The 25016-nt window shown below is 35.9% G+C and overlaps 1 protein-coding gene across 13 annotated transcripts in view; it reads left to right on the top strand.

Annotated features, from left to right (window-relative positions):
- The window catches only part of LOC105220178 (protein anoxia up-regulated), an 80762-nt gene that overhangs the window by 11153 nt on the left and 44593 nt on the right, over positions 1-25016 (top strand). For 7 of the 13 annotated variants that reach the window (XM_054225577.1, XM_054225576.1, XM_054225575.1 and 4 more), the window contains exons 2-7: positions 7340-7366; positions 15831-16292; positions 16587-16699; positions 16766-16896; positions 17470-17643; positions 18865-18921. In XM_054225577.1, coding sequence (XP_054081552.1) covers positions 7340-7366; positions 15831-16292; positions 16587-16699; positions 16766-16896; positions 17470-17643; positions 18865-18921 — 964 coding nt within the window. Of the gene's footprint in view, positions 1-7339; positions 7367-15830; positions 16293-16586; positions 16700-16765; positions 16897-17469; positions 17644-18864; positions 18943-25016 lie in introns of all 13 variants that reach the window. The other 6 variants (XM_054225579.1, XM_054225587.1, XM_054225585.1 and 3 more) reach the window with 5 other exon arrangements.

Here is a 25016-nt window from a genome sequence, read left to right as displayed (position 1 = left end):
CACTTTATGTGTTTTCGGTTTTCGCCATTTTGTGGGCGTGGTCCGATTTTGCTCATTTTCGAAAGCAACCTTCCTATGGTGCCAAGTAATATGTGTGCCAAGTTTCATCAAGATATCTTAATTTTTACTCAAGTTATAGCTTGCACAGGCGGACGGACGGACGGACGGACGGACAGACAGACATTCGGATTTGAACTCCACTCTTCACCCTGATCACTTTGGTATAAATAACCCTATATCTAACTCGTTTAGTTTTGGATGTTACAAACAACCGTTATGTGAACAGAACTATAATACTCTCTTTAGCAACATTTGTTGCGAGTATAAAAACATTGTATTTTGTGTTGATACATGCATGCGTACAATCCCACCATACGTCTTGCTCGCTGTGAAGTCAGCAAGCAACTGACCTGACATCTCTTCTATGGTGTAATAATGATTGCAAGCAAGTGTGAACGAAAACGTCCCACTTTTGCATCATGCCATGTTCGCGAGCATGTGTGACCGTGTAAAGGCCGCTAATGATAGAAGACAAGATTACGACAGGCGTTTACAGTTAGCTTTTTTGGGTTTTGAGTTCCTGTTGAGTGACAATTTTCACGACCCCGAACACGCGAGCAAAACAAAATTGCACGGTGGTGCAAAACAATAAAACCAAAACAAAGAGCTGAAGTCAAGGCTAGTGCTTAATTATTATTTTAAATTCTAAGTGAAAAATGTATTAACTTGAAAAAGAAGTCCGCAATGGCGGAATTAAACAACAATAGTACAAAAAAGTCGTCTATAAAGAATTTTTTTCACTTTTCCAACCAACAAAAAAGTTGGCAAAATGGCGAACTTTTTGAAACAAAACATATAATTTTAATTATAAATATTCATTATTATATTGGATCATTTTATAAATGAAGATTTTAAGAATTACGTTCATTGTGATATTTTATCTGCACATTATTCAATTTGGTTCACTATGTTTCACATTTCCGTTTTCCATTTGACAATTCTTCTGTTGCCTATTCCCATTCGTGGGTCGTGAACGCTTTAGCCCGTCGTAATCTTGTCTTCTATCATTCTTGCTAACACGCATAAGCGAAGAGCGTAAGAGCAAAACTACATAGCTCGCGAAGGCGATTGCGAACGTTTGACAGTTGAGTTGAATACACATGTTCTTATGAGATGAGCTACATAGCTTTCGCATGTATTCGCCAAGAATGATAGAAGACAAGATTACGACAGGCGTTTACAGTTAGCTTTTTTGGGTTTTGAGTTCCTGTTGAGTTTCAACTTTCACGACCCCGAACACGCGAGCAAAACAAAATTGCACGGTGGTACAAAACAATAAAACCAAAACAAAGGGCTGAAGTCAAGGCTAGTGCTTAATTATTATTTAAAATTCTAAATGAAAAATGTATTAACTTGAGAAAGAAGTCCGCAATGGCGGAATTAAACAACAATAGTACAAAAAAGTCGTCTATAAAGAATTTTTTTCACTTTTCCAACCATAATCTTGTTTTCTATCATTTTTGGTTTTCGCAACCAAATCTCCGAAATTCGAACTCGGACTCGAAGACGCACAGAGGTTGAAAATTTTCAACTTTCATGCGCTAACACAGCAACCTTCACATTCTTGATGTTACTTACTATCTTGCGTATTTTAATTATTTAAGCCCGTTTTCTTTGCTAAAATATAAGTATTTTGTGAAATATAATATTTATTAGTTTATTAATAATATATTTATCAAATATTTAAAGTAATTTTTAAAGATAAGGTGTGATGAAGTTTTAATAAACTAGGTAGACAGTTTAAATTTTCCTTTCTTTGCTTAATTCAAGGTATTCTATGAACACTGCTAATAAAAATCACTAAAAATTGAAAATCCTTGTCCATGTTAATTAGTTCGTTTTCAAACTCGCAAATAAAAATTGAGTATGTGTATCACCTTGTACACAGCTGTCAACGCATTCAAAAGCGCATTTATGTAGTTGCTCGAAATAAACGCAGTCGAGCGCATTCGCGAGCTATGTCGTTTAAGCTTAAAACGAGCACCTACGATGGAACAATACGATAAATAAACGACGATAAAATCAGTCTGCAATCAGCAGTTGACTGTGCAGGTCGATGCGGACGAAGTTGTATATTTTACGTATGAAATGAAAACAATTTTTTCATTATAAAATAGCACTAAATTACTTTTTTAAATTATTATATTACCCAATTTTACTATAATTTATATTAAATATAAATTATTATTAATATTTACATTCATTAGCACGTGCATATATTCGCATTGTGCAACCGTGCGGCATAGACCTGCTCGCTCAACTTCTGCAAGCAGACTGAATATTTTTGATTGCTGATTCGTTTGGTACCACAGTAAGCACACTAACACAATCTCATTTTGTGATGCTCGTTTAATTGTTCATGTTCAGGCATGGGCAAAGTCTTAGCAGGTGTTAAAAGAGCGTAAGACCGTTTTCACACGGGCAATTTTTGTCGCGGCAATTCTTAGTTTTATAGGAGAGGGGGCGACCAAGGGAAGCGAGAGAGAGAGAAATTCTCGTCTCTTCGTCGCCCCCTCTCCTATAAAACTAAGAATTGCCGCGACAAAAATTGCCTGTGTGAAAACGGTCTAAGTGATCATAGAAGACGACAAGCGACGAGCGACATCTGTCAAATATTAAAATACACGCGTTCTTATAGGCACAGATTTTTTGACAACAGCACGACTACGCGACAACAGGCTTGTAGTTGTCGTTGTCGCCAAATTAGAAATGTTTCTAATTTTGCCGACGACAATGGCCGCTGTAGAGCTGCCACTAATATGTGAAATGTAAAATTATTCAAAGTTCTCACAAGTATGACGTAAAATAGCTTTGATATATAATTTATAATAACAATCGATTATTTAAAACAAATAAATCGCCAATGTTTACATTTTTTGCGTAAATAATTTCACTTTAAACTAAATATGTAAATTTTATTGAAATGAAAGATGTTAGTACGGCAACAATGAAATTGCTGTTTGATATGTCGCTGCCGTCTTCAAAATGTTCAAGACGCTGGCTTCAAAGCGACATTTGTGAACAGCCGTCGCTACGTCGTGTCGTGTCGTCGTCTTTGTGTTCAGCACTACACACACCGATTGAACGGGCACCTACGATGGGACAATACGATAAAGAAACGACGATAAAATCAGTCTGCAATCAGCAGTTGACTGTGCAGGTCGAGGTGGACATGAACATGAGAAAAAATATTTATAAAATCTGAAAATACAAAAATTAATTAATTGCTTTTTATAATCGATGCCCGCAAATCGTATGTAAATTATAACACATATTTGTTTGAAATGGAAAATCAACCGCACTGGAGACATATAGCACATATTGGATTTTGTAATTTTTTCACTGCGCAGGCCGCACATATTTGGTTTTGAATAATTTTACAACCGCGCAGGAATCTTTAAACACATTAATTTTCACACAATTTTTGCACTGCGCAGGCCACTTTAAACACAGAAGACATACAAATTCTACTTACAATTTTTATGTGCTGGAATTTTTATGTGCAACTCAGGAGAGTTGAATTACCAAAACTGCTCTCGAAAAGCGAATGTTGAAACGGCTGAATACTAAAATTCTGCAGAATAACTCTACATTAATTAATGAAATATAAATTTAAATTAAAAATAACAATAAATTCATTCGACTTACTGTTTTTGTTTTATGAGCGCAAATGACGTTTTTTCAATATTTTTTTATTTCCCATTTTGGGATTTTCTTCTGGCACTAATGACAATCGTGTTTTCTCATTCGTACTCACTCAATAAGAACAAGAAAAGAGATAACTAGTTTTCTTTTGTTTGAGAAATTCTAATTAAGTTTTCAAAACCGACGTATACATGTGCGTTGGTGTTGGTACTTCACAAAAAAAAAGTGTAAATGCCCAGCAGATTTTAGGATGATCGTTTGAGACCTCCTGGATTAATCCTTTAGGAGATATCCTATACTCCCTATTACTCCTAATTCTCGTGTGTAAATACACGTAAAATTTTATACTCGTTTTTAACATTGCATGCCATTGGAACGCGAGTACTCCTTTTAACCTCCTAGTGGAGATCTCTATGATTACTGCTATAGGAGATCTCTATGATTACTACTATAGGATATCTCTATGATTAATCCCAAAGGAGATCTCTATGATTACTACTATAGGAGATCTCTATCCTATATTATTTTCAACCTGCAATTATTTTAACAAAAACAATTTTTTTTAATTTTATTTTTTATTAAAGTTTTTTAATTAAATGAATGTGCATGAAATATATTTTTTTTTTTTATATTATAAGTGTTCCTGTAGAACTGAGCCTTACATTTGAGAAACGCCTTTTTGATCTTTTTTGGGTATGAGTAATCATCTTTTAAGGCCTCTAAAAATTAAACTTGTTAAAAAAGTAGATGACATGAATTGAAATTATGTATAACCGTAAAGAAATTTATTGAAAAGTGCATAATTCTTCAATGCAATTTTTTTTTTGGCTCCATCCCAATTCACTTTTAAGAGCAGGGACTCCGCAATCACTTCATCCAAAATTTTTGATAGGGGTCTCTTTGAAAATTTTTGCTTCAGATACGCCACCTATAATAAACTCAAACTGTTTGGTAACATTTTAACAAATGTATTTTATCATACTCACAATTTCTATCTCAGGCTTATTCAAAAGCAAGGATTCTGTAGATGCTAAATCATTCATGTTTTTAATAGGAAATATCATTAATTCAATCTTCATCGGTGGAAATATGTCAATAATCCGCTCCTGGAATATAGTGTTCTGCGCCGATATTTCCTCTAGCTTCCGCATTCTTTGTTCAATGTTTTTCAATTTCATTAACACTTTCCACATCATTTTCATTTTGTGTATTACTATTTTGTTTTTTATATAAATTATTTAATTTTTTATTTACTAGGCGTTTTAAATGCCTTTTAGAGTACATTTAATTATCAATTTAAAATATTTAATACTCAATAGATATAAAACACTTACGTCTGCACGCTTTAAAAAACACAGTTGAAATGAACAATTGCTTGAAGACAAAAATTAACAGTTATTATTTCCCGTTAAATTGTAATTTTTGAATCAAAAGTACGATTTTTAAGCTACGAAAAATGAAAAAATTGCTCCTAAAGGAGGACAAAAGGAGATCACTACTGAAATGAAGTAAAAAAATCACAACAGAAGTATAAAATCTCCTTTTTTGCTCCTAAAAGATGACAAAAGGAGGTCAACACTAAAATAAAATATAAAAAAAAAAACACAATATAAGAACAAAATTAAAAAATCTCCCTTACTGCTCCTAAAAGAGGTCAATAGGAGGACTCCTTCATTCCTCCTTTCAAGAGATCTCGCTTTTAAATCTGCTGGGTGTATTGAAACCTATCGGGAAAGTAGTTAGGCTTGGCTGGCAGGGAGAAAGTATTTATTACGCTTCTTTGTATGACTACAGATAAGTGCAATTGATAAGTGAATTTCGTAAATATCTTGATATCTTAACATTCGTTTGGAAAATATATCTTATTTGTTAAGATGTTGGGAAAAGGCTGATATAGGCAATCAACAGATGTTCAATTATTATAAGGACTGTGCTGCAATTCGTTTTCGGGTGAAATTGTCATCGAAAATTTGATGTCATGTGCTTAATTTCACTGCTTTAGAAAAATTTTGATGATTTAGTTATTAAGGCTTAGTTAGTTTAGTTTTTGTAGTTTTTTAATATATTTAATAAATAAAATATATTAAAACTTAAATTGTTCTCATTAAATTATGCGTCGGGCAACTTTCTCAGTCAGTTGTTTGACTAACGGCCGTTTCGAATGTAAGTTCGAATCAGAATAAAATCGAATGAATTTTATGACACCTCAAATTAATACATGCAATTTGAAATTTCGGTAATAAAATGAATTACAGTGGAACTTCCATAACTCAAACTTTTATAACTCGAAGATCTCCAAAACTCGAACTTTTGAATTGGCAATAGCGTTTAGAAATCAAATTGCATACTTCCTTAACTCGAACCATTGAATTGGCAATTGAAGTAAAATTTCATACCAATTTCCTTCCATAAATACAAAACTTTAAATTTTACTATATGGGCAGAATTCTAAAAGATTTTATCGTATAGAGGCGACCAAAAAATTAAATATTTCCCTTATGGATTGCATAAATCATGTAACAAAAGTATGGTATACAGAAGTCAAGAACCAAACAATAGCAAACTGCAACAAGCAAAATTACAGAATACTTGTTTTAACGTATGTGCATAAAACTTTATGCGAAGTAAATAATTAAAACTGTGTATAGAGGGGACCAAAAATATGATATTACATTTATGGATTGCATAAATCATGTAACATAAGCAAATTATACAGAAGTCAAGAACCAAACAATAGCAAACTGCAACAAGCAAAATTACAGAATACTTGTTTTAACGTATGTGCATAAAACTTTATGCGAAGTAAATAATTAAAACTGTGTATAGAGGGGACCAAAAATATGATATTACACTTATGGATTGCATAAATCATGTAACATAGGCAAGTTATACAGAAGTCAAGAACCAAACAATAGCAAACAAAATTACAGAATACATGTTTTAACACATGTACATAAAACGTTATGCGAAGTAAATAATTAAAACTGAGTATAAATCTATATTTTACAGCTTATTGAAAATTCTATAAATCGAAGTCACTCTAACTCGAACTTTTTTTGTGGATTATAGTGATTCGTGTTAGAGAAGTTTCACTGTAGCACGATTTCCAGCACATGCCTGTAACTTCAGTATAAATTGTGATAACTATTAGAATTTAAACTCGTGTCAATTGTTAGAGTACCAAATGGTGGATATTGCATATGATTAAATAAATATTAAATTCAACGATTACGAAAATGCAATTACAATGCATTAGATTATTTTACTTTACAATGGACAACTAAAGCATTCATTAAATATCATTAAATATATCTGAGCCTATCACAAACCGTAAACTGACATGTGAAATAATGAAATAGAGGTTGGTCAAAATTAATCAAATTATGTTTTAACCCTTTCCTTACAAATGACAAGTTCTTAATTGTGATAGAAAACTTGTTTCTTCGATTAAATGTTTCAAATTGTTTAAAAGACTAAAGGGGGCAAATTTGTACCGCAGCTTTGTCATTGCTACTGACATGACATGATCATATAAACGAGGGTGTTAAATAGTTATAAGTTAAATATATGTAATTAACATGTACATGAAATATTGAACAATAATTCTAATCATTAAATTCATTTCATATTTCAGTATCCGGTTGAACATAAGATCTCACGTGTAAGTACTCTTAATTGATTATACAAGGGTTATTTGAGAAACCTTTTAAATACTTTTAAGTTTGGAAAATTCTATTACGTTTCAATATTATAAAATTAAAAATCCGTTAGTTGCTAATTATATTCGAAAGATATAAGTTTGAAAAATATTATAAACTTATAGGAAAAGCATATTTTAGAAGAGTTAAATTCAGGCATGGGCAAAATCTTACTGCATTCCCTGAATAAAAGCGTTGGCGGAACGCTTTTTACCGCTCAGCGTTAACGTCGATGTGCCATCCCTAAATAAAAGCGGAAACTTTATGTCAAATGTCAAAATGTTTTCTTGAAATGTTGTTGTGAAATTATATTGTACAGAGAAACTTCGTTTTTCGCTGCCATCTTTACTTCTTAACGCGCTGTCAAAATAAATTTTCAACCCAAGAATGATAGAAGACAAGATTGCGCCATTCGTTTACAGTTAGCGTTTTTGGGTTTTAATTTCCTGTTGTGTGACGCACTCACGACCCCCGAACACGCGAGCAAAACAAAAACGAAAGAAAAATTGACATATTGCACGGTAGTACAAAACAGTAAAACCAAAATAAACAGCTGAAGTCAAGGCTAGTTCTTAATTATTATATAAAATTCTAAGCGAAAAATGTATTAATTTGAAAAAGATAGTATAAAAAAGTCGTATATAAATAGTTTTTTTCACTTTTCCATCCAACAAAAAAGAAGGCAAAATGGGGAACTTTTTGTAAAAAACATATAATTTAAATTATAAATATGCATTATTATGTGATTGGCGTTCAACCGTTTAGCCGGTTATAGCCGAATCGATGAGAGCGCGTCACTCCTCTCTTTCCTTCGCAGTTCGGCGCCAGTTGGAGATTCCAAGTGTAACCAGGTCGCTCTCCACCTGGTCCCTCCAACGGGGTGGAGGCCTTCTCTTTCCTCGGCTTCCTCCGGCGGGTACTGCATCGAACACTTTCAGAGCTAGAGTGTTTTCGTCCATTTGGACAACATGACCTAGCCAGCGTAGCTGTCTTTTTATTCGCTGAACTATATCAATGTCGTCGTATAACTCGTACAGCTCATCGTTCCATCGTCTGCGGTATTCGCCGTTGCCAATGTTCTGAGTACCATAAATCTTGCGCAAAATTTTCCTCTCGAAAACTCCTAGTGTCGTCTCATCTGATGATGACATCGTCCAAGCTTATGCACCATAAAGCAGGACGGGAATGATAAGCGACTTGTAGAGTTTGATTTTGGTTCGTCGAGAGAGGACTTTACTGTTCAATTGCCTACTCAGTCCAAAGTAGCCCCTGTTGGCCAGAATGATTCTGCGCTGGATTTAGAGGCTGACATTGTTGGTGCTGTTGATACTGGTTCCCAGGTATACGAAATTATCTACAACTTCGAAGTTATGACTGTCAACAGTGACGTGGGAGCCAAGACGCGAGTGCGCCGACTGTTTGCTTGATGACAAGAGATATTTCGTCTTGTCCTCATTCACCCCCAGACCCATTCGCTTCGCCTCCTTATCCATGCGGGAAAAATCAGAACAAACGGAGCGGTTGTTGCTACCGATGATATCAATATCATCGGGGTACGCCAGCAGCTGTTCACTCTTGCAGAAGATTGTACCTTCTCTATTTAGCTCTGCAGCTCGTATTATTTTTTCCAACATCAAGTTAAAGAAGTCGCACGATAGTGAGTCACCTTGTCTGAAAGCAGCTTTAAGCACAAAAAGGTGGTGTGTGTCGATCCTCTTTTCACGGGTTTTCTCCAAGATTTGGCGCATGGTGAATATCTGGTCCATGGTGCACTTTCGAGGTCTAAAGCCACACTGATAAGGTCCAATCAGTTTGTTGACGGTGGGCTTAAGTCTTTCACACAGTACGCTCGATAAAACCTTATAGGCGATATTTAGGAGGCTTATCCCACGGTAATTGGCACAGTTTGTTCCCTTTGTATGGATTAGGCAGAGCACACTGAGATTCCAATCGTCAGGCATGCTTTCTTCCGACCATATTTTGCAAAGAGGCTGATGCATGCACCTTATCAGTTCTTCGCCGCCGTATTTGAATAGCTCAGCCGGTAATCTATCGGCCCCCGCCGCTTTGTTGTTCTTCAGGCGGGTAATTGCTATTCGAATTTCTTCATGGTCGGGTAATGGAACCCCATTCCATCGTCATCGATTGGGGAATCGGGTTCGCCAACTCCTGGTGTTGTACTTTTACTGCCATTCAGAAGGTCGGAGAAGTTTTCCCTCCATAATCCCAGTATGCCCTGGACATCGGTTACCAGATTACCACCTTGGTCTCTGATGGTGAGGATGCTCCGGTCTTGAAACCTTCGTTAAGTCGCTTCATTATTTCATATAATTTTCGAGCATTCCCTCTGTCTGCCAGCTTCTCAAGCTCTTCGTAATCACGCATTTCGGCCTCTTTCTTTTTTTGTCTGCAGATGCGTCTCGCTTCCCTCTTCAGCTCTCGGTATCTATCCCATCCCGCACGTATTGTGGTCGTTTGGAACGTTGCGAGGTAGGCAGTCTGTTGTCTCTCCGCTGCGAGGCATCATTCCTCCTCGTACCAGCTGTTTTTTTGACTTTTCCGAAAGCCAATGGTTTCGGTTGCAGCGGTACGCAGTGAGTTTGAGATGCCGTCCCACAGTTCCCTTATACCGAGATGCTGATGAGTGCTCTCAGAGAGCAGGAGTGTAAGTCGAGTAGGATACTTCGACGTCGATCCTTCCTTGTGTTTGTTGACGGGCGTTCTGAGCTGCACAGAGGCGCATTTGGACCTCGGAGCGTACGCACGTCTAGAACACTGGAGACATGGATTCCGTCTATCACAACGTGATCGATTTGGTTGCGCGTGTTTCGATCAGGAGACAGCCAAGTAGCTTGATGTATTTTCTGGAATCTAGTACTATAGACGACCATATTTCGGGCCCCAGCGAAGTCAATCAGCCTCAGGCCGTTTGGTGATGTTTCGTCATGGAGTCTGAATTTTCCGACTGTTGTGCCAAAGACACCTTCCTTACCCACCCTGGCAACATCGTTTGGTCATTATTAAAATGGATCATTTTATAAATGACGATATTAAGAATCACGTTCATTGTGATATTTTAACTGTACATTATTAAATTTGGTTCACTATGTTTTACATTTCCATTTTCCATTTGACAATTCTTCTGTTGCCTATTCCCATTTGGGGGTCGTGAGCGCGTCACTATGTCGTAATCTTGTCTTATATCATTCTTGTTTTCAACCGCTCAGCGCCGCCATGTTATTTAGGTATGCGAAATTTAAATTGTATGGGCTTGAGATTTTTTTGACAGTCATTTGCCGATGCTGCTTTTATTTAGGAAGGCTAACTGCCTTGTGCTGAAAGAGCGTAAGTGATCGTATACGTCAGTGGTCAGCAAACTTATACATTCAAACAATTTAATTCGTGAAAGTGTATGAGTGTTGAGAGCTACTCAACTGACCATGTATTATGTTCAACTGGCCCCAACTTTTTTAGGACTAGTTAAATTAGGGCCAATAGTGGTATCATAACAATCGTTTTTGATTGTGTACGTTAGTTTAACACATTCAATCAATTATTATTACTGCGTAGAAATGTGTGTAAAAAATTATAAATCAGCATTATATTTTGTGTTCATACTTACGCACAATCCTACCATACTTGCTCGTTGTGAAGCATTGTAGAAACCTACAAGTAAATAATCTGAAATACATAGAAAGAAATTGCGGTAAGAATGCAATAGAATGAAGGAAAACGCAAGACACTGCGCGAGGGTTTCAGTCGTTACATACTACTAAAATGACACTTGGCGCGGGTTGTCGTGCAGATTTTGGTACTATGAATACTAATAAACTCAAGGCAGTACTAAAAAGACCAAAAACTACAATGTCGAGTTGCGGTGTTAAGTGCTGAACACAAAGATGACGACACGACACGACACGACGTAGCGACGACTGATCACAAATGTCGCTTTGAAGCCAGCGTCTTTATCATTTTGAAGACGGCAGCGACATATCAAACAGCAATTTCATTGTTGCCGTACTAACATCTTTCATTTCAATAAAATTTACATATTTAGTTTAAAGTGAAATTATTTACGCAAAAAATGTAAAAATGGTCGATTTATTTGTTTTAAATAAGCGATTGTTATTATAAATGATATATCAAAGCTATTTTACGTTTCTGCTGGCAAAATAACTGCACTGCATGCTTATACCAGTGGTCGGCACTGCTTGGCACAATTGTGCCGGCTCAGATCACACGTACCCTTACGACCTATCGTTCAGTCGTTGTCGAACCAGCAACGAATTAACATCGCACATGGCAGCGGCACTTTGCAAAAGCTCTTGTTCAGTTGAGTAACTCTCAACACTCATACTTCTTCTTTTTGACTGGCGTAGACACCGCTTACGCGGTTATAGCCGAGTCCAAAACAGCGCGCTACGTATCCCTCCTTCCGGCAGTTTGGCGCCAATTGGTTATTCCAAGCGAAGCCAGGTCCCTCTCCACCTGGTCCTTCCATCGGAGTGGAGGTCTCCCTCTTCCTCGGCTTCCACCGGCGGTTACTGCATCGAATACTTTCAGAGCTGGAGCACTTTCATCCATTCGAACAACATGACCTAGCCAGCGTAGCCGCTGTCTTTTTATTCGCTGGACTATGTCTATGTCGTCGAATAACACATACAGCTCATCGTTTCATCGTCTGCGGTATTCGCCGTTGCCAATTCTTAAGGGACCATAAATCTTCCGCAAAACCTTTCTCTCGAAAACTCCCAGTACCGCCTCATCGGATGTTGACATCGTCCACGCTTCTGCACCGTAAAGTAGGACGGGAATGATGAGAGACTTGTAGAGTTTGGTTTTTGTTCGTCGAGAGAGGACTTTACTTTTCAGTTGCCTACTTAGTCCATAGTAGCACCTGTTGCTCCAGCATCAGGTTAAAGAAATCACACGAGGGTGAGTCACCTTGTCTGAAACCTCGTCTGGTATCGAACGGCACGGAGAGGTCCTTCCCGATCCTGACGGAGCTTTTGGTGTTGGTCAACGTCAGCTTACACAGCCGTATTAGTTTTGCGGGGATACCAAATTCAGACATCGCGGCATAAAGGCAGCTCCTTTTCGTGCTGCCGAAAGCAGCTTTAAAGTCGACAAAGAGATGGTGTGTGTCGATCCTATTTTCACGGGTCTTCTCCAAAATTTGGCGCATGGTGAATATCTGGTCTTTTGTTGATTTTCCAGGTCTAAAGCCACACTGATAAGGTCCAATCAGTTTGTTGACGGTGGGCTTTAGTCTTTCACACAATACGCTCGACAGAACCTTATACGCGATGTTGAGGAGGCTTATCCCACGGTAATTGGCGCAAATTGTGGGGTCTCCCTTTTTATGTATTGGGCAGAGTACACTGAGATTCCAATCGTCGGGCATGCTTTCTTCCGACCATGTTCTGCAAAGAAGCTGATGCATGCACCTTATCAGCTCTTCGCCGCCGTATTTGAATAGCTCGGCCGGTAATCCATCGGCCCCCGCCGCCTTATTGTTCTTCAAGCGGGTAATTGCTACTCGAATTTCTTCACGGTCGGGCAATGGAACATCTGCTCCATCGTCGTCCATTGGGGAATCGGGTTCGCCATCTCCTGATGTTGTATTTTCACTGCCATTCAGCAGGCTGGAGAAGTGTTCCCTCCACAAACTCAGTATACTCTGGTCATCAATAACTAGATCACCTCTGGGGGTCCTACAGGAGTGTGCTCCGGTCTTGAAACCTTCAGTTAGACGCCGGATCTTTTCGTAAAATTTTCGAGCATTACCCCTGTCGGCCAGCTTGTCAAGCTCTTCATACTTACACATTTCGGCCTCTTTCTTTTTTTGTCTGCAAATGCGTCTCGCTTCCCTCTTCAGCTCTCGGTATCTTTCCCATCCCGCTCGTGTTGCGGTCGATCGCAACATTGCGTGGTAGGCAGTCTGTTTTCTCTCCACTGCAAGACGACAATCGTCATCATACCAGCTGTTTTTTTGACTTTTCCGAAAACCAATGGTTTCGGTTGCAGCTGTACGTAAGGAGTTTGATATGCCGTCCCACAGCTCCCTTATATACACTCTCACGAAATATATTGTTTGAATGTATGAATTTGCCGACCATTGCTTTACACAGCCACAATTCCTCTCGTGCCGACCACTGGCTTATACAGTGCTGTGAAGTCAGCAAGCAACTGACCTGACATCGCTTCTATGGTGTAGTAATGATTGCAACTACGTGTGTTTCAATGGGCAATAGGATCCGATCACTGTATTAGATTACTTGCACAAACAACCAAATTTCCAGAAGAGTCACGATTAATTGGGTAGACCATATACAAATAGCATACGTAAATGAGACTCCAACTTTGGTCTGGAAAATACACATTTTTAACTTATGTATGACCAAATCTCTCGGAAAAAACTAGTTGCAACCAAGCCGAGTGGCAAGTGCAGTAACTGCAATGAGTTAGTTTACTCATCGCTAATTAATCACAAGTATCATTACCACAATACTCGGCTACAGAAACTTAGTCTTTCTTTGGTTAATGTCATTTTTGTTTGGGAACTTTTTTGCCAATAGCACAATGTTATTACGTCCAAAAAGGACTGAATTCGAATTTAAGGTCAACTTTATTTACATTATCTTTTTTAATTGAAAATTAAGTTCCATTAAATTTTAATTTTTATTTAACTTTGCACTTAAGTTTCCTGCGTTTCACCATTATTGACATTTGGTATCCAAAAAATTAAAAGGCAGGGATATTAGTAAGAATAAGAGCTGATTTATGTAAACAAATAAAATGTATTTGTTTGTCAAAATGGGAAACAAATTGAAAATCAGCTGATAGAAAAACGTAACAATGGTTACTTATGACAGTATTTAAATAATATTTACAGCCCTATTCTGTGCACTTGACAAAATAACAAAAAAATTGAAATTTTTTTCAAATTTTTATCAAGTAAGAAATTTTTTGGTATTCTGTGAGAATTTTGATAAAATAAAAAGCTTGAGTACGCATAGCTTTTCCCCACACGTGTGGGAAACAAAACAATGTAAACAGAAACAGCTGATTTCTGTCCAATTATATTGAATTGAATTGAAAAATTTATTTGAATTATTCTATAAAGTACGTTTTCACATGCATTTCAAGATTTGTTGCAAAATAGTTAGTAATTTAACTTAAATTTCAAAATAAATCATTTGCTCTTGGTCTAGACGTGAAGTTTCTGAGTGTGCTCAAATATTCCATGCTCCGAATCTGGTCCTATTTTTCATGCATAAGGTAGTTATTTGGATGAGTGTTTGTTTTAACCGAGCCTTCTTCATTGTGGCTTCATTAATAAATTTGGTTTACGATTGACCTGTTATCAGCCTATCTATCCGATTCTGATGTCGAGATATCGACTGAAGCCTCCTCAAAGTATTTGGTTTGGTTTTACAACCCCATTTACTCTATATAGATGATATGGTTACACCGCCTTTACTCGGTCGCCAGAGCCTCTTTAGCCTCCCTAACCAAAAAGGGAGTGCCACGCGTAAATGAGGCAGAAGCTATTCGCTTTTCTATCCCAGATCCCCCCCTAGTCTTTTGCTCCCCCGCAAAGCCATAAAATACTACGTAATATAATTCATATACATATGTCCTTTATAATATATTTAAAAGTATTTGGAATGCAATTCTGATTTAGTTCGTATTTATATTTAGCTTCAGAAAAGTTTCTTGGGGACTACGAAATCTTTGTTCATTATTGGTAAAAATTTGCTAAGATGTAATCGTATCTAATACAGAGAAAACAATGTTCTCAAAGTTACCCTCATTATCTTCATTTTTTTATACAAAAAAGGGAAAAATTAACTTCTTAATATAACGCGGGCTCAATAACGCGAGCCATCAACATGTTCATATTTTTCCTCTTTGTATAGAAATAACGATAAAAGTAAAATATCTCCATTGCAACAAATTCTCTTTCACAACTAGATATTTTATTTGTCAAGAGCCTTTTACTTCTTTACAACTTATAAAGGAAAAAGCTTTTTATTTTAGACACAGAATACGAAATGCTTGATAAATTTCAAATTTTTACAAAGTAGAAATTTGTTGAATTTGTAAAGTGCACAGAATAGGGCTGTTAATATATGTAATATTTAGTTTTATAATGATTGGAGTCTTATAATATAAATTGTATATAGTAATTGAAAACCTGTTTTATATTTAAAATAATACAGTTTTGATTTAATCCAATAATCCAGATCGATACAAAAGTATAAAAGTGATCTAACAAATTCCAAATAAGAGGAGATTAATACACCAGTATAACATTTATTACTTTAATTGTTAAAAACCGTATACTAACGTAAAATTATATAAATGAAATTATTATTGTCAAATTATCTACATTAACTAAAACCTACACTTAATATTGTATAGGTGTATAAAACGACCTACCCAATATACTCGTCTTACACAACTCCAAAACGAGTATATACTGGATCACGTGTTTTTACTTCACCTGTTCGAGTTGTAACTTCCCCAGCCCGCGTAGTGACACGCGTTATACATGCACCATCGCCAGTTCGCGTTGTCCGTACAACTACACGGCTTATATCTTCACCGGAACGTACAATCTCATACACCTACAGAACACCGAATTTGTATACCTCCTCATATCTGCCAACAACCACTTATAGCACGTATTCACCTTCCACTTATGTGTACTCCACTCCATCCTATTACTACTCGCCCATATCTCGTGTGTACACAGGATCCCTGAGTCCACCAATCAGGATAACAACTTCTCCAGTGCGTTCTTCAACATCCTATCTGAAGAGAACATTACCAGGATATGGCGCTCGTGCTTTAACCAATTACCTCAGCACTGAACCCTTTGCCGTGAGTGTTTAACTTTTAAAATATTGATTATTTTAATAATAAAATAACTAAAATGGACTGTATAAAAAATGAATAAAGTATATATGTAGGAATCGGTATATCGCCCTCTTTACTACAAATACTCAATTTACAAAAATGTATTGTTAAGTGTGTAGAAATAACCACTATTAAATGCTTAACATGTTGGTAGACAATTGTGTTTACTTCCTATTGTTCAAATTAAAATTCTAGTATACATGTGAGTTTTAATTAAATGCAATTTATACTGCAATGTGTTAAACTATTAATCTGCAGACTTTTCAAGATGAAACGAACCGTATTCGTCACAGAGCACAGTCACTGATTCGTGATATCCACTCTCCGGTAGTTCGCAGAGCTCGTAGTTGCACACCGTTTCCAGTAACGGGGTAAGTGCAGTATACAAAAATATGTCTTTATCGCTTGGTTTTTACAGTATTTGATCTTTATCCTAGATATACCTACGAACCAACATCTAAACTTGCTCTTGATGCGTACGTTGAAAGAATAACTAATCCCGTTCGTCACATTGCCAAGGAAGTTCATAGAATCTCTCACTATCCTGAACCAGCTAAAAAATATGTCGGTACGTATAACTTATGCCTAAGTCGATATTCTCACATATAGAGACTCCAAAAGGTTTAAATTAATTGTCGACGGATATTACGTTAAATTTAATATTTCCATGCGTTTAATCGCGTATTCAGCGTTATCGGTAAATATTTTGAAACAAGAATTCCAATACATGTACATATGCTCTCGTTGGTATTATCGAGATATTTCAATGTATTAAGATAACAATATAATGTTTAGTATCCACTCTAATTCCACAAGGGGAAGCCGCCAAGGCACTCAGCATTTAATAGTTTCAAAGAAACAAGTATCGCCTTATCTTGTTCGAAATCACTATAAAACTATACATATGTACAGCTGTTGAACATTTGTTAGCAATACTGTTACTATGATTTTAAATTTTTAATGTATGCAATTATTTTTCCAAATATTGCATAAAAAAATTATATACATATATAAATATCGTCAAAATTGAAATATGCCATCTATTGTTTGATCTTAAAAGCCAAAAAATATAATATAAATGAAAGGATAGAACTAAATCTTTATTATCACTAAGATACTTTATTCATGTTTAAATATAAAGGCAAAAGTCATCTCGCATCTGTCAGGATTTGCGGCGATAAAGCATATAATATTAGAAGGCCAATGTACGATTCGGATAAGGTCCGAACAGACATAAATCTTCTATCATGGTATTTAAGAAAACCTCAAGGAAAAAGTGACGAAAAAAATAAGGAGAATGATTCCGTGAAAACAGGTAAGTACACTGGCATATAAACAATCTATCTATCATACATATGCAATGCACACCATTTCACTTAGTTTTACACTCTCGCAACATGTTGAACATTCCTCTATGTCTGGGCGTGAAAGCTTTAATATTAATAAATTTAAAAGTCGGTTAATAACTCTTTAAAGAATAATATCGACAACGAATATGTAAGAAGATTACCATGCCGCCAGTTGAATTAATTACAAATATTTAAATGAAATTAAGTTTGAGTATGAGTATTGAGAATACCATGTAAAAGACATGAAAATGGAAAAATTCACATATTTCTGTTTTTCGTATCATGAATTTCAAATAGGAGCAAGTAAGGAAGGGCTAAGTTCGGGTGTAACCGAATTTTTCTTCAAAATATCTTCTCTAGTGCTTACTTTATATATTAATGTGGCGGAGCCACACCAATTTAAAATGTTGTATACCAATTTGAGTGCAGTTCTTCTGTACCTTCTTTATAATGAAATTAAAGATTCCTAGTGATTTTTCTTTCTGAATTAAGCCATTTTTTAGAAGTTTTCAACATAACCTTTGTATGGGAGGTTATAATCCGATTTCCTCCATTGGACTATATAAGGAAGTGGCTAAAAGAAACGACTCTGGAGAGTTTGGTTGATATAGCTTAAGTAGTTTACGAGATATGTACAAAAAACTTAATAATAGGGGCTCCGCGCTCACTTTCCCAAAAAACTTACATCCAAATATGCCCTTTCCTAGTGCGATCCTTTGTACCAAATTTTGTTTATCTGTTTTCGTTTTTCGCCATTTTGTGGGCGTGGCAGTGGACCGATTTTGCCCATTTTCGAAAGAAACCTTCTTATGGTGCCAAGGAATATGTGTACCAAGTTTCATCAAGATATCTCAATTTTTAATGAAGTTATCGCTTGCACTGACGGGCACACGGACGGACAGACAGACATCCGGATTACAAATCTACCCGTCACCCTAATCACTATGGTATACATAACTCCATACCTAACTCGATTAGGTTAGGTGTTACAAACAACCATTAGGTGAACAAAACTATTTACTCCCTTAGCAACTATGTTGCGAGAGTATAAAAATATCACATATTGAAAAAATTACCCTAATCCTAAATCTAATTTCATGTGAAGCAATAAAATTTGTTCACAAATTCAATTTTTTTTTTGTACAAATTCAATAATTTGTACATTCTTGTTATTTTGCGTTCCTTAGATCTTTTTCAACCATGCCAGCAGGTTTTCAGTCTCCCGCAGCTTTTTGGCCCCAAAAGTGAATATTATTTTCTTTTCAGTAAGCAAAAGCATAAAAATTAAAGATGAAGTGTTTTATTTTTTATATGCACCAATAAAATTAAGAAGTTGTTTAATAACTTTGTTGCATGCACGTTTTATATCTAACAATAAATATAATCTAAACGTTCGAATTTATAATTTGATTTAGCTCGCCCCTTTTCCACTCTTCAGAAAATTAGAAAAAATCTAATATTACGCGTAATTTTTAAGTTAAAGCATAAAATTTTCACATACACTTTTGACCGGGTTTGCATGTGAATTGCATATTTTATATGTAAATTGAAAAATAAAATAAAACAAGTAAGGAAGGGCTAAGTTCGGGTGTAACCGAACCTTTTATACTCTCGCAATTTATTTATTTAACTTTATTTATAGTATATAATGCACAATTTGACCCACATATTCATCATATATATTGTATAAAGTCCATTGAAAGTTGGAAACCATAATATTTGGGTATATAGGAAGTGGGCGTGGTTGTGAAGCGATGCGGCCTATTTTCACAACATATAATGGGATGTAAGGAAACTATTACAAACCAAGTTTCATTGAAATCGGTCAGGTGGTTCCTGCGATATGGTTTCTGACCCATAAGTGGGCGACGCCATGCCCATTTTCCATTTTGTAAATAAATCTGAGTGCAGCTTCCATCTGCCATTTCTTATGTGAAATTTAGTGTTTCTGACGTTTTTCTTTAGTGAGTTAAGCCACTTTTAGTAATTTTCAATCTAACCTTTGTATTGGAGGTGGGCGTGATGATTATCTGATTTTTTTCATTTTTGGACTGTATTAAGAATTGGCTAAAAAAACGACTGCAGAAAGTTTGGTTTTGGTTTATGTACAAAAAACCTATTTTGAGCGGGGCCACGCCCACTTCCCCAAAAAAAATACATCCAAATATGCCCCTTCATAGTACGATCCTTCATACCACATTTTATTTCCATAGCTTTATTTATTTCTTAGTTATGGCACCTTATGTGTTTTCGGTTTTCGCCATTATGTGGGCGTGGCAGTGGTCCGATTTTGCTAATTTTTGAAAGCAACCTTCCTATGGTGCCAAGTTTCATCAAGAGATCTTAATTTTTACTCAAGTTACAGCTTGCACAGACGGACGGACGGACGGACAGACAGACATTCGGATTTGAACTCCACTTTTCACCCTGATCACTTTGGTATATACTCGTATAACCTTATATCTAACTTGTTTAGTTTTGGGTGTTACAAACAACCGTTATGTGAACAAAACTATAATACTCTCTTTTGCAACTTTGTTGCGAGAGTATAATAATCAATCAATGAAATACCTCCGGGTATTCATAAAGTCTTTAACCTTCCTATACCCGCGCCAAATGTTTTAACACTACCCGCGCACGGTGTGACGGACCGTGACTTTGTCTCCTCTTACCTGGTTATTTTTCTATAAAACTGTTTATATATTGTTTATTTTATAGGAACTATGGGATGTAATAAAACAAAAAATATCAATTGTTAGCTTAAATTATTTATTATTTTAATGACTATCAGTCTTTCCAAAACAGCCTAAAAAAGTCTCATTTTTTCTTATAGCCCAGGAAAAACAAACATAAAACTTTTTATTCTGAAAACAAACAAAAAATATCTTTTAATTCTTAAAAATCACACATCTTGAGACCATTGTAACATAAATTTAGTTATATGTTAATGTTTTCAAAGCAGTCAGAGCATACCATAACAGCATGCACGAACAAAAATATTTGGCACAAGCAGCGCAGTTGTACCGCGTTTTCCAATTTTTCTTTGATGCGCAATATCCACATCGGCCAATTTTATTGTTGGTAGATGCAGTTCCAGATTCAAGGCCATCTAATTTGCATGTTTCATTAAGTCTTAACCCCAGTGTCCTTGGTAGTGAAAGAGTGAGAGCTCGTCACCCGCGCCGTTAGTTCTGCTTTTTCCAGACTGGATAAGGAAGCGAATCTTATGGGTCTGGTGGTGAACGAGGACAAGACGAAATATCTCCTGTCGTCAAACAAACAGTCAGCGCATTCGCGTCTTGGCTCCCACGTCACTGTTGACAGTCATAACTTTGAAGTTGTAGATAATTTCGTCTACCTGTGAACCAGCATTAACAGCAATAACAATGCCAGCCTGATAATCCAACGCAGAATCACTCTTGCCAACAGGTGCTACTATGGACTAAGTAGGCAATTGAAATGTAAAGTCCTCTCTCGACGAAAAAAAACCAAACTCTACAAGTCTCTCATCATACCCGTCCTACTTTATGGTGCAGAAGCGTGGACGATGTCGACATCCGATGAGACGGCACTGGGAGTTTTCGAGAGAAAGGTTTTGCGGAAGATTTATGGTCCCTTAAACATTGGCAACAGCGAATACCGCAGACGATGGAACGTAGTTGTGTTATTCGACGACATAGACATAGTCCAGCGAATAAAAAGACAGCGGCTACGCTGGCTAGGTCATGTTGTTCGAATGGATGAAAGTGCTCCAGCTCTGAAAGTATTCGATGCAGTACCCGCTGGTGGTAGCCTCCACTCCGATGGAAGGACCAGGTGGAGAGGGACCTGGCTTCGCTTGGTATAACCAATTGGCGCCAAACTGCCAGAAGAAGGTATACGTGGCGCGCTGTTTTGGACTCGGCTATAACCGCGTAAGCGGTGTCTACGCCAGTCAAGAAGAAGAAGAAGACCTAAAAATTTCATAAATCGTTACAGTAGTTGTAAACAAATAAAATACAATTCAAACAAATACATAAAATCAAATAAATAACAAATAATTTCTCATAATAAAAAATATGACTTACGTAAAAAGATGATCGTATACCCGCGTCGGTGTCACAGACCGATCAGACCGTAGTACCCTACACGTCCTGCTCGCACGACTGCCTGTCACGTACTAATCTACAGCGAGCCCCAAATAATGCAGGTAACAGAACGGGCGAGCTGTCAAAGTTCTTGGAAAAACAAATATTTACGAAAAACTGTTTCATCGGTCTCACAGACATGTGCCCGGGTATAGGAAGGTTAAAAGATAAATTCAACAAGTAAGGAATGGCTAAGTTCGGGTGTAACGGAGCATTTTATACTCTCGCAATTTGTTTATTTAATTTGATTAAGATAACAAACAATTTGACTCACATATTCGGCATATATATGGTATAGAAAGGCAAGAGATTTTTAAGCGTCCGGTTCTCAAACTGCTCAGCTACAGAAAGAAACATTTCAACAGCTGAGATTTAAAAATATATAAAAACAAAAAGTTAAAAATTTCTGAATATTATTTATTAAGAGAAGACAAAATAGTTTTTTTGATGCTAAATATTGAGTCAGATGGATCAAATGTGCTGGAATGCGAATTAAAATCATGACATATTCGGCAGAATGGTTCATTTAACTCAAAATTTGTTCTAGAAGATTTTAGAAATAATGGTCTAAACTGCCTGGATGAACGCAATGGGACATTAAACTTAATATCAGACAAAAGGAATGAACTACAAACTAAACCATTCAGAAGTTTTACTAGAAAAATTATACCTAGCATTTCTCTGCGACTAGTGAGTGTGGGAAGACTTATAAGTTTTAAACGACTAGTATACGGGGGAAGATTCAATCTTGAATCCCAATGTAAGTGGCCTAAAGCAAAAAGTAAAAATTGTTTTTGAACGGACTCAAGCTTATCAGAATGGGATTGATAGCTAGGATTCCATACCACAGAACCATACTCCAATATAGGCCTTACCAATGTTGTAAAAAGAATTTTAGTAATATACGGATCACTAAATTCTTTAGACCAACGTTTAACAAAGCTAAGAGCACCTTTAGCTTTTAAGACAATTGAATTTACATGAGAATTAAAATTTAGTTTAGGGTCCATATTAACTCCTAAATCAACAAAGCTAAAAACTTGCTCTAAACTGAAGTTATTTATTACATAGGGGGAAAGATCAACAGGTCTACTGGAAAAGCACATCGTCTTACATTTTTTAAGATTCAGTGGCATATCATTTTTGTGACACCAAGTAACTAAATTATTTAAATCCGATTGCAACTCAGTCCTTTCGTTATGAGAAGTATATGATTTAAAAAGTTTTACATCATCCGCATATAATAAAATTTCTGAAAACTTAATTACTGAAGGTATATCATTGATGAACAACAAGAACAGAATCGGGCCGAGATGACTACCCTGTGGAACCCCTGAAGTGACACTAATTGAATCGGATAATGTATTATTAAATAAAACTTGTTGTTTTCTGTTAGTAAGATATGAGGATACCCATTCAAGAAGTCTTGGTTGAAAACCAAGAAGATTCAGTTTTTGCAAAAGAATTGAGTGGTTTACTCTATCGAATGCTTTACTAAAGTCTGTATATATAACATCAGTGTTCTTATTATCCCTAAAACCCATTGACACATGGTTTACAAATTCAAGCAAGTTAGTTACTGTAGATTTCCCTTTACAAAATCCATGCTGAGAGAAAGAAATTAAAGGAGAGATTAAGAAAGTTATTTGGTCAGTGACAATAGCTTCAAAAAGTTTGGGTATAGCTGACATTTTAGTAATCCCCCTATAGTTCTCAACAGATGATCTAACTCCACTTTTATGCAAAGGTAATATAAAAGAGTTTTTCCACATTGACGGAAAAATACCTTGCTTAAGAGATAGGTTAAAAAGCTTAGTTAAGGGCAGATAGATATGTTTTGCGCAATTTTTAAGAAAGCTTGAGGGAATCATATCAGGGCCATATTTAAACGAATTTTTTAACGTAACTAAATAATTTAAGACATCTGTTTCAGAAATAATTGGTGTATTAATTACAGTACTCGGACATAACACTTGATGATATGGCACATTCATAGGGTAGTTTGAACAATAATTGGATTTGAAGAATTCTGCAAACATATTAGAAATAATATAATTGTCACATGACATTGATGATTTATATTTCATCGCGGACGAAAAATTTGAAATCCTGCGTTTGGAGTTAACGAAACCATAAAACAATTTCGGATTACGAATAATATTATTTTTTACTTTGATTATGTAGTTTTTATAACATTTTTTGTTAAGTTCCTCAAACTGACGACGCAATTTAGAATATTTTAAATAGTCAACAAGAGCTCCAGTTCTTTTATAAAGTTTAAAAGCACGAGCTTTTTTATTTTTTAATTTGCATAGCTCATTCGAATACCACAAATTTGAACTTTTTCTTTTGATAATAAAACATTTCGGAACAAATCTTTCAAAAATATTATAAATTGTTTCATTAAAATGTGATACATTTAATTCAATATTACCACTATAATCAGGCCAAGTCAATTTAGAAAGTTCACAATTAATCTTTTTGAAGTTAGCTTTCGCAAAGTTGAACCGAGAACAAAGGTCCTGTTTGTTGCATGCAAGTAATTCGTCTATGATTTCGATATTAATTTCCAAGGCAGGGTGATAAGAGTCCTCTGGCAAAACTAAAGGATCAGATCGGACCACAGAAACTGTTGAAGAATTATCAACATAGACCAAATCTAAGAATTTACCAAACTTGTTCGGAATTAAGTTAATTTGGTTAAGACCCATCCCAGACATTTCTTCCAAAAACTCATTAAAGCTTAAACGAGTGCAAAAAGGGGTAATGCAATCGTCAACAGATTTTCAAGATACACACGGTAAATTGAAATCGCCTAGAACAATTATGTAATCAGTATTCTTAGCAATTGAAAAAACATTATTTATTAAAGAAGCATGCTGCGTATATACAGATAAGTCCGATTGAGGCGGAATATAAGATAAAGTTAGATAAATAGAACATTTATTAATACAAATTCGTATGCACTTAAATTCAATAAAGTCCGCATGAGGAACTTCTACTTCTTCAGATGGAATTGAAGAATGCACAGCAAATAGTACACCCCCCCCGACTCTGTTCAGTCGATCGCATATAAAGATTTGAAATTCACTATTTAATATTTCGTTATCAAAGATATGAGGTTTAAGCCAAGTTTCAGTAAAAGCGATGACTTTAAAATTACAATTAGTGCTGTTCAAATACAATTCTTTTAATTTTGTATTTAAACCCCT

Source organism: Zeugodacus cucurbitae, chromosome 2 (genome assembly GCF_028554725.1).
Source record: "Zeugodacus cucurbitae isolate PBARC_wt_2022May chromosome 2, idZeuCucr1.2, whole genome shotgun sequence".
NCBI classification, from domain to species: domain Eukaryota; kingdom Metazoa; phylum Arthropoda; class Insecta; order Diptera; family Tephritidae; genus Zeugodacus; species Zeugodacus cucurbitae.
Note: the sequence above shows the minus strand (reverse complement) of the source record. Positions and strands in the feature narration are given on the sequence as shown.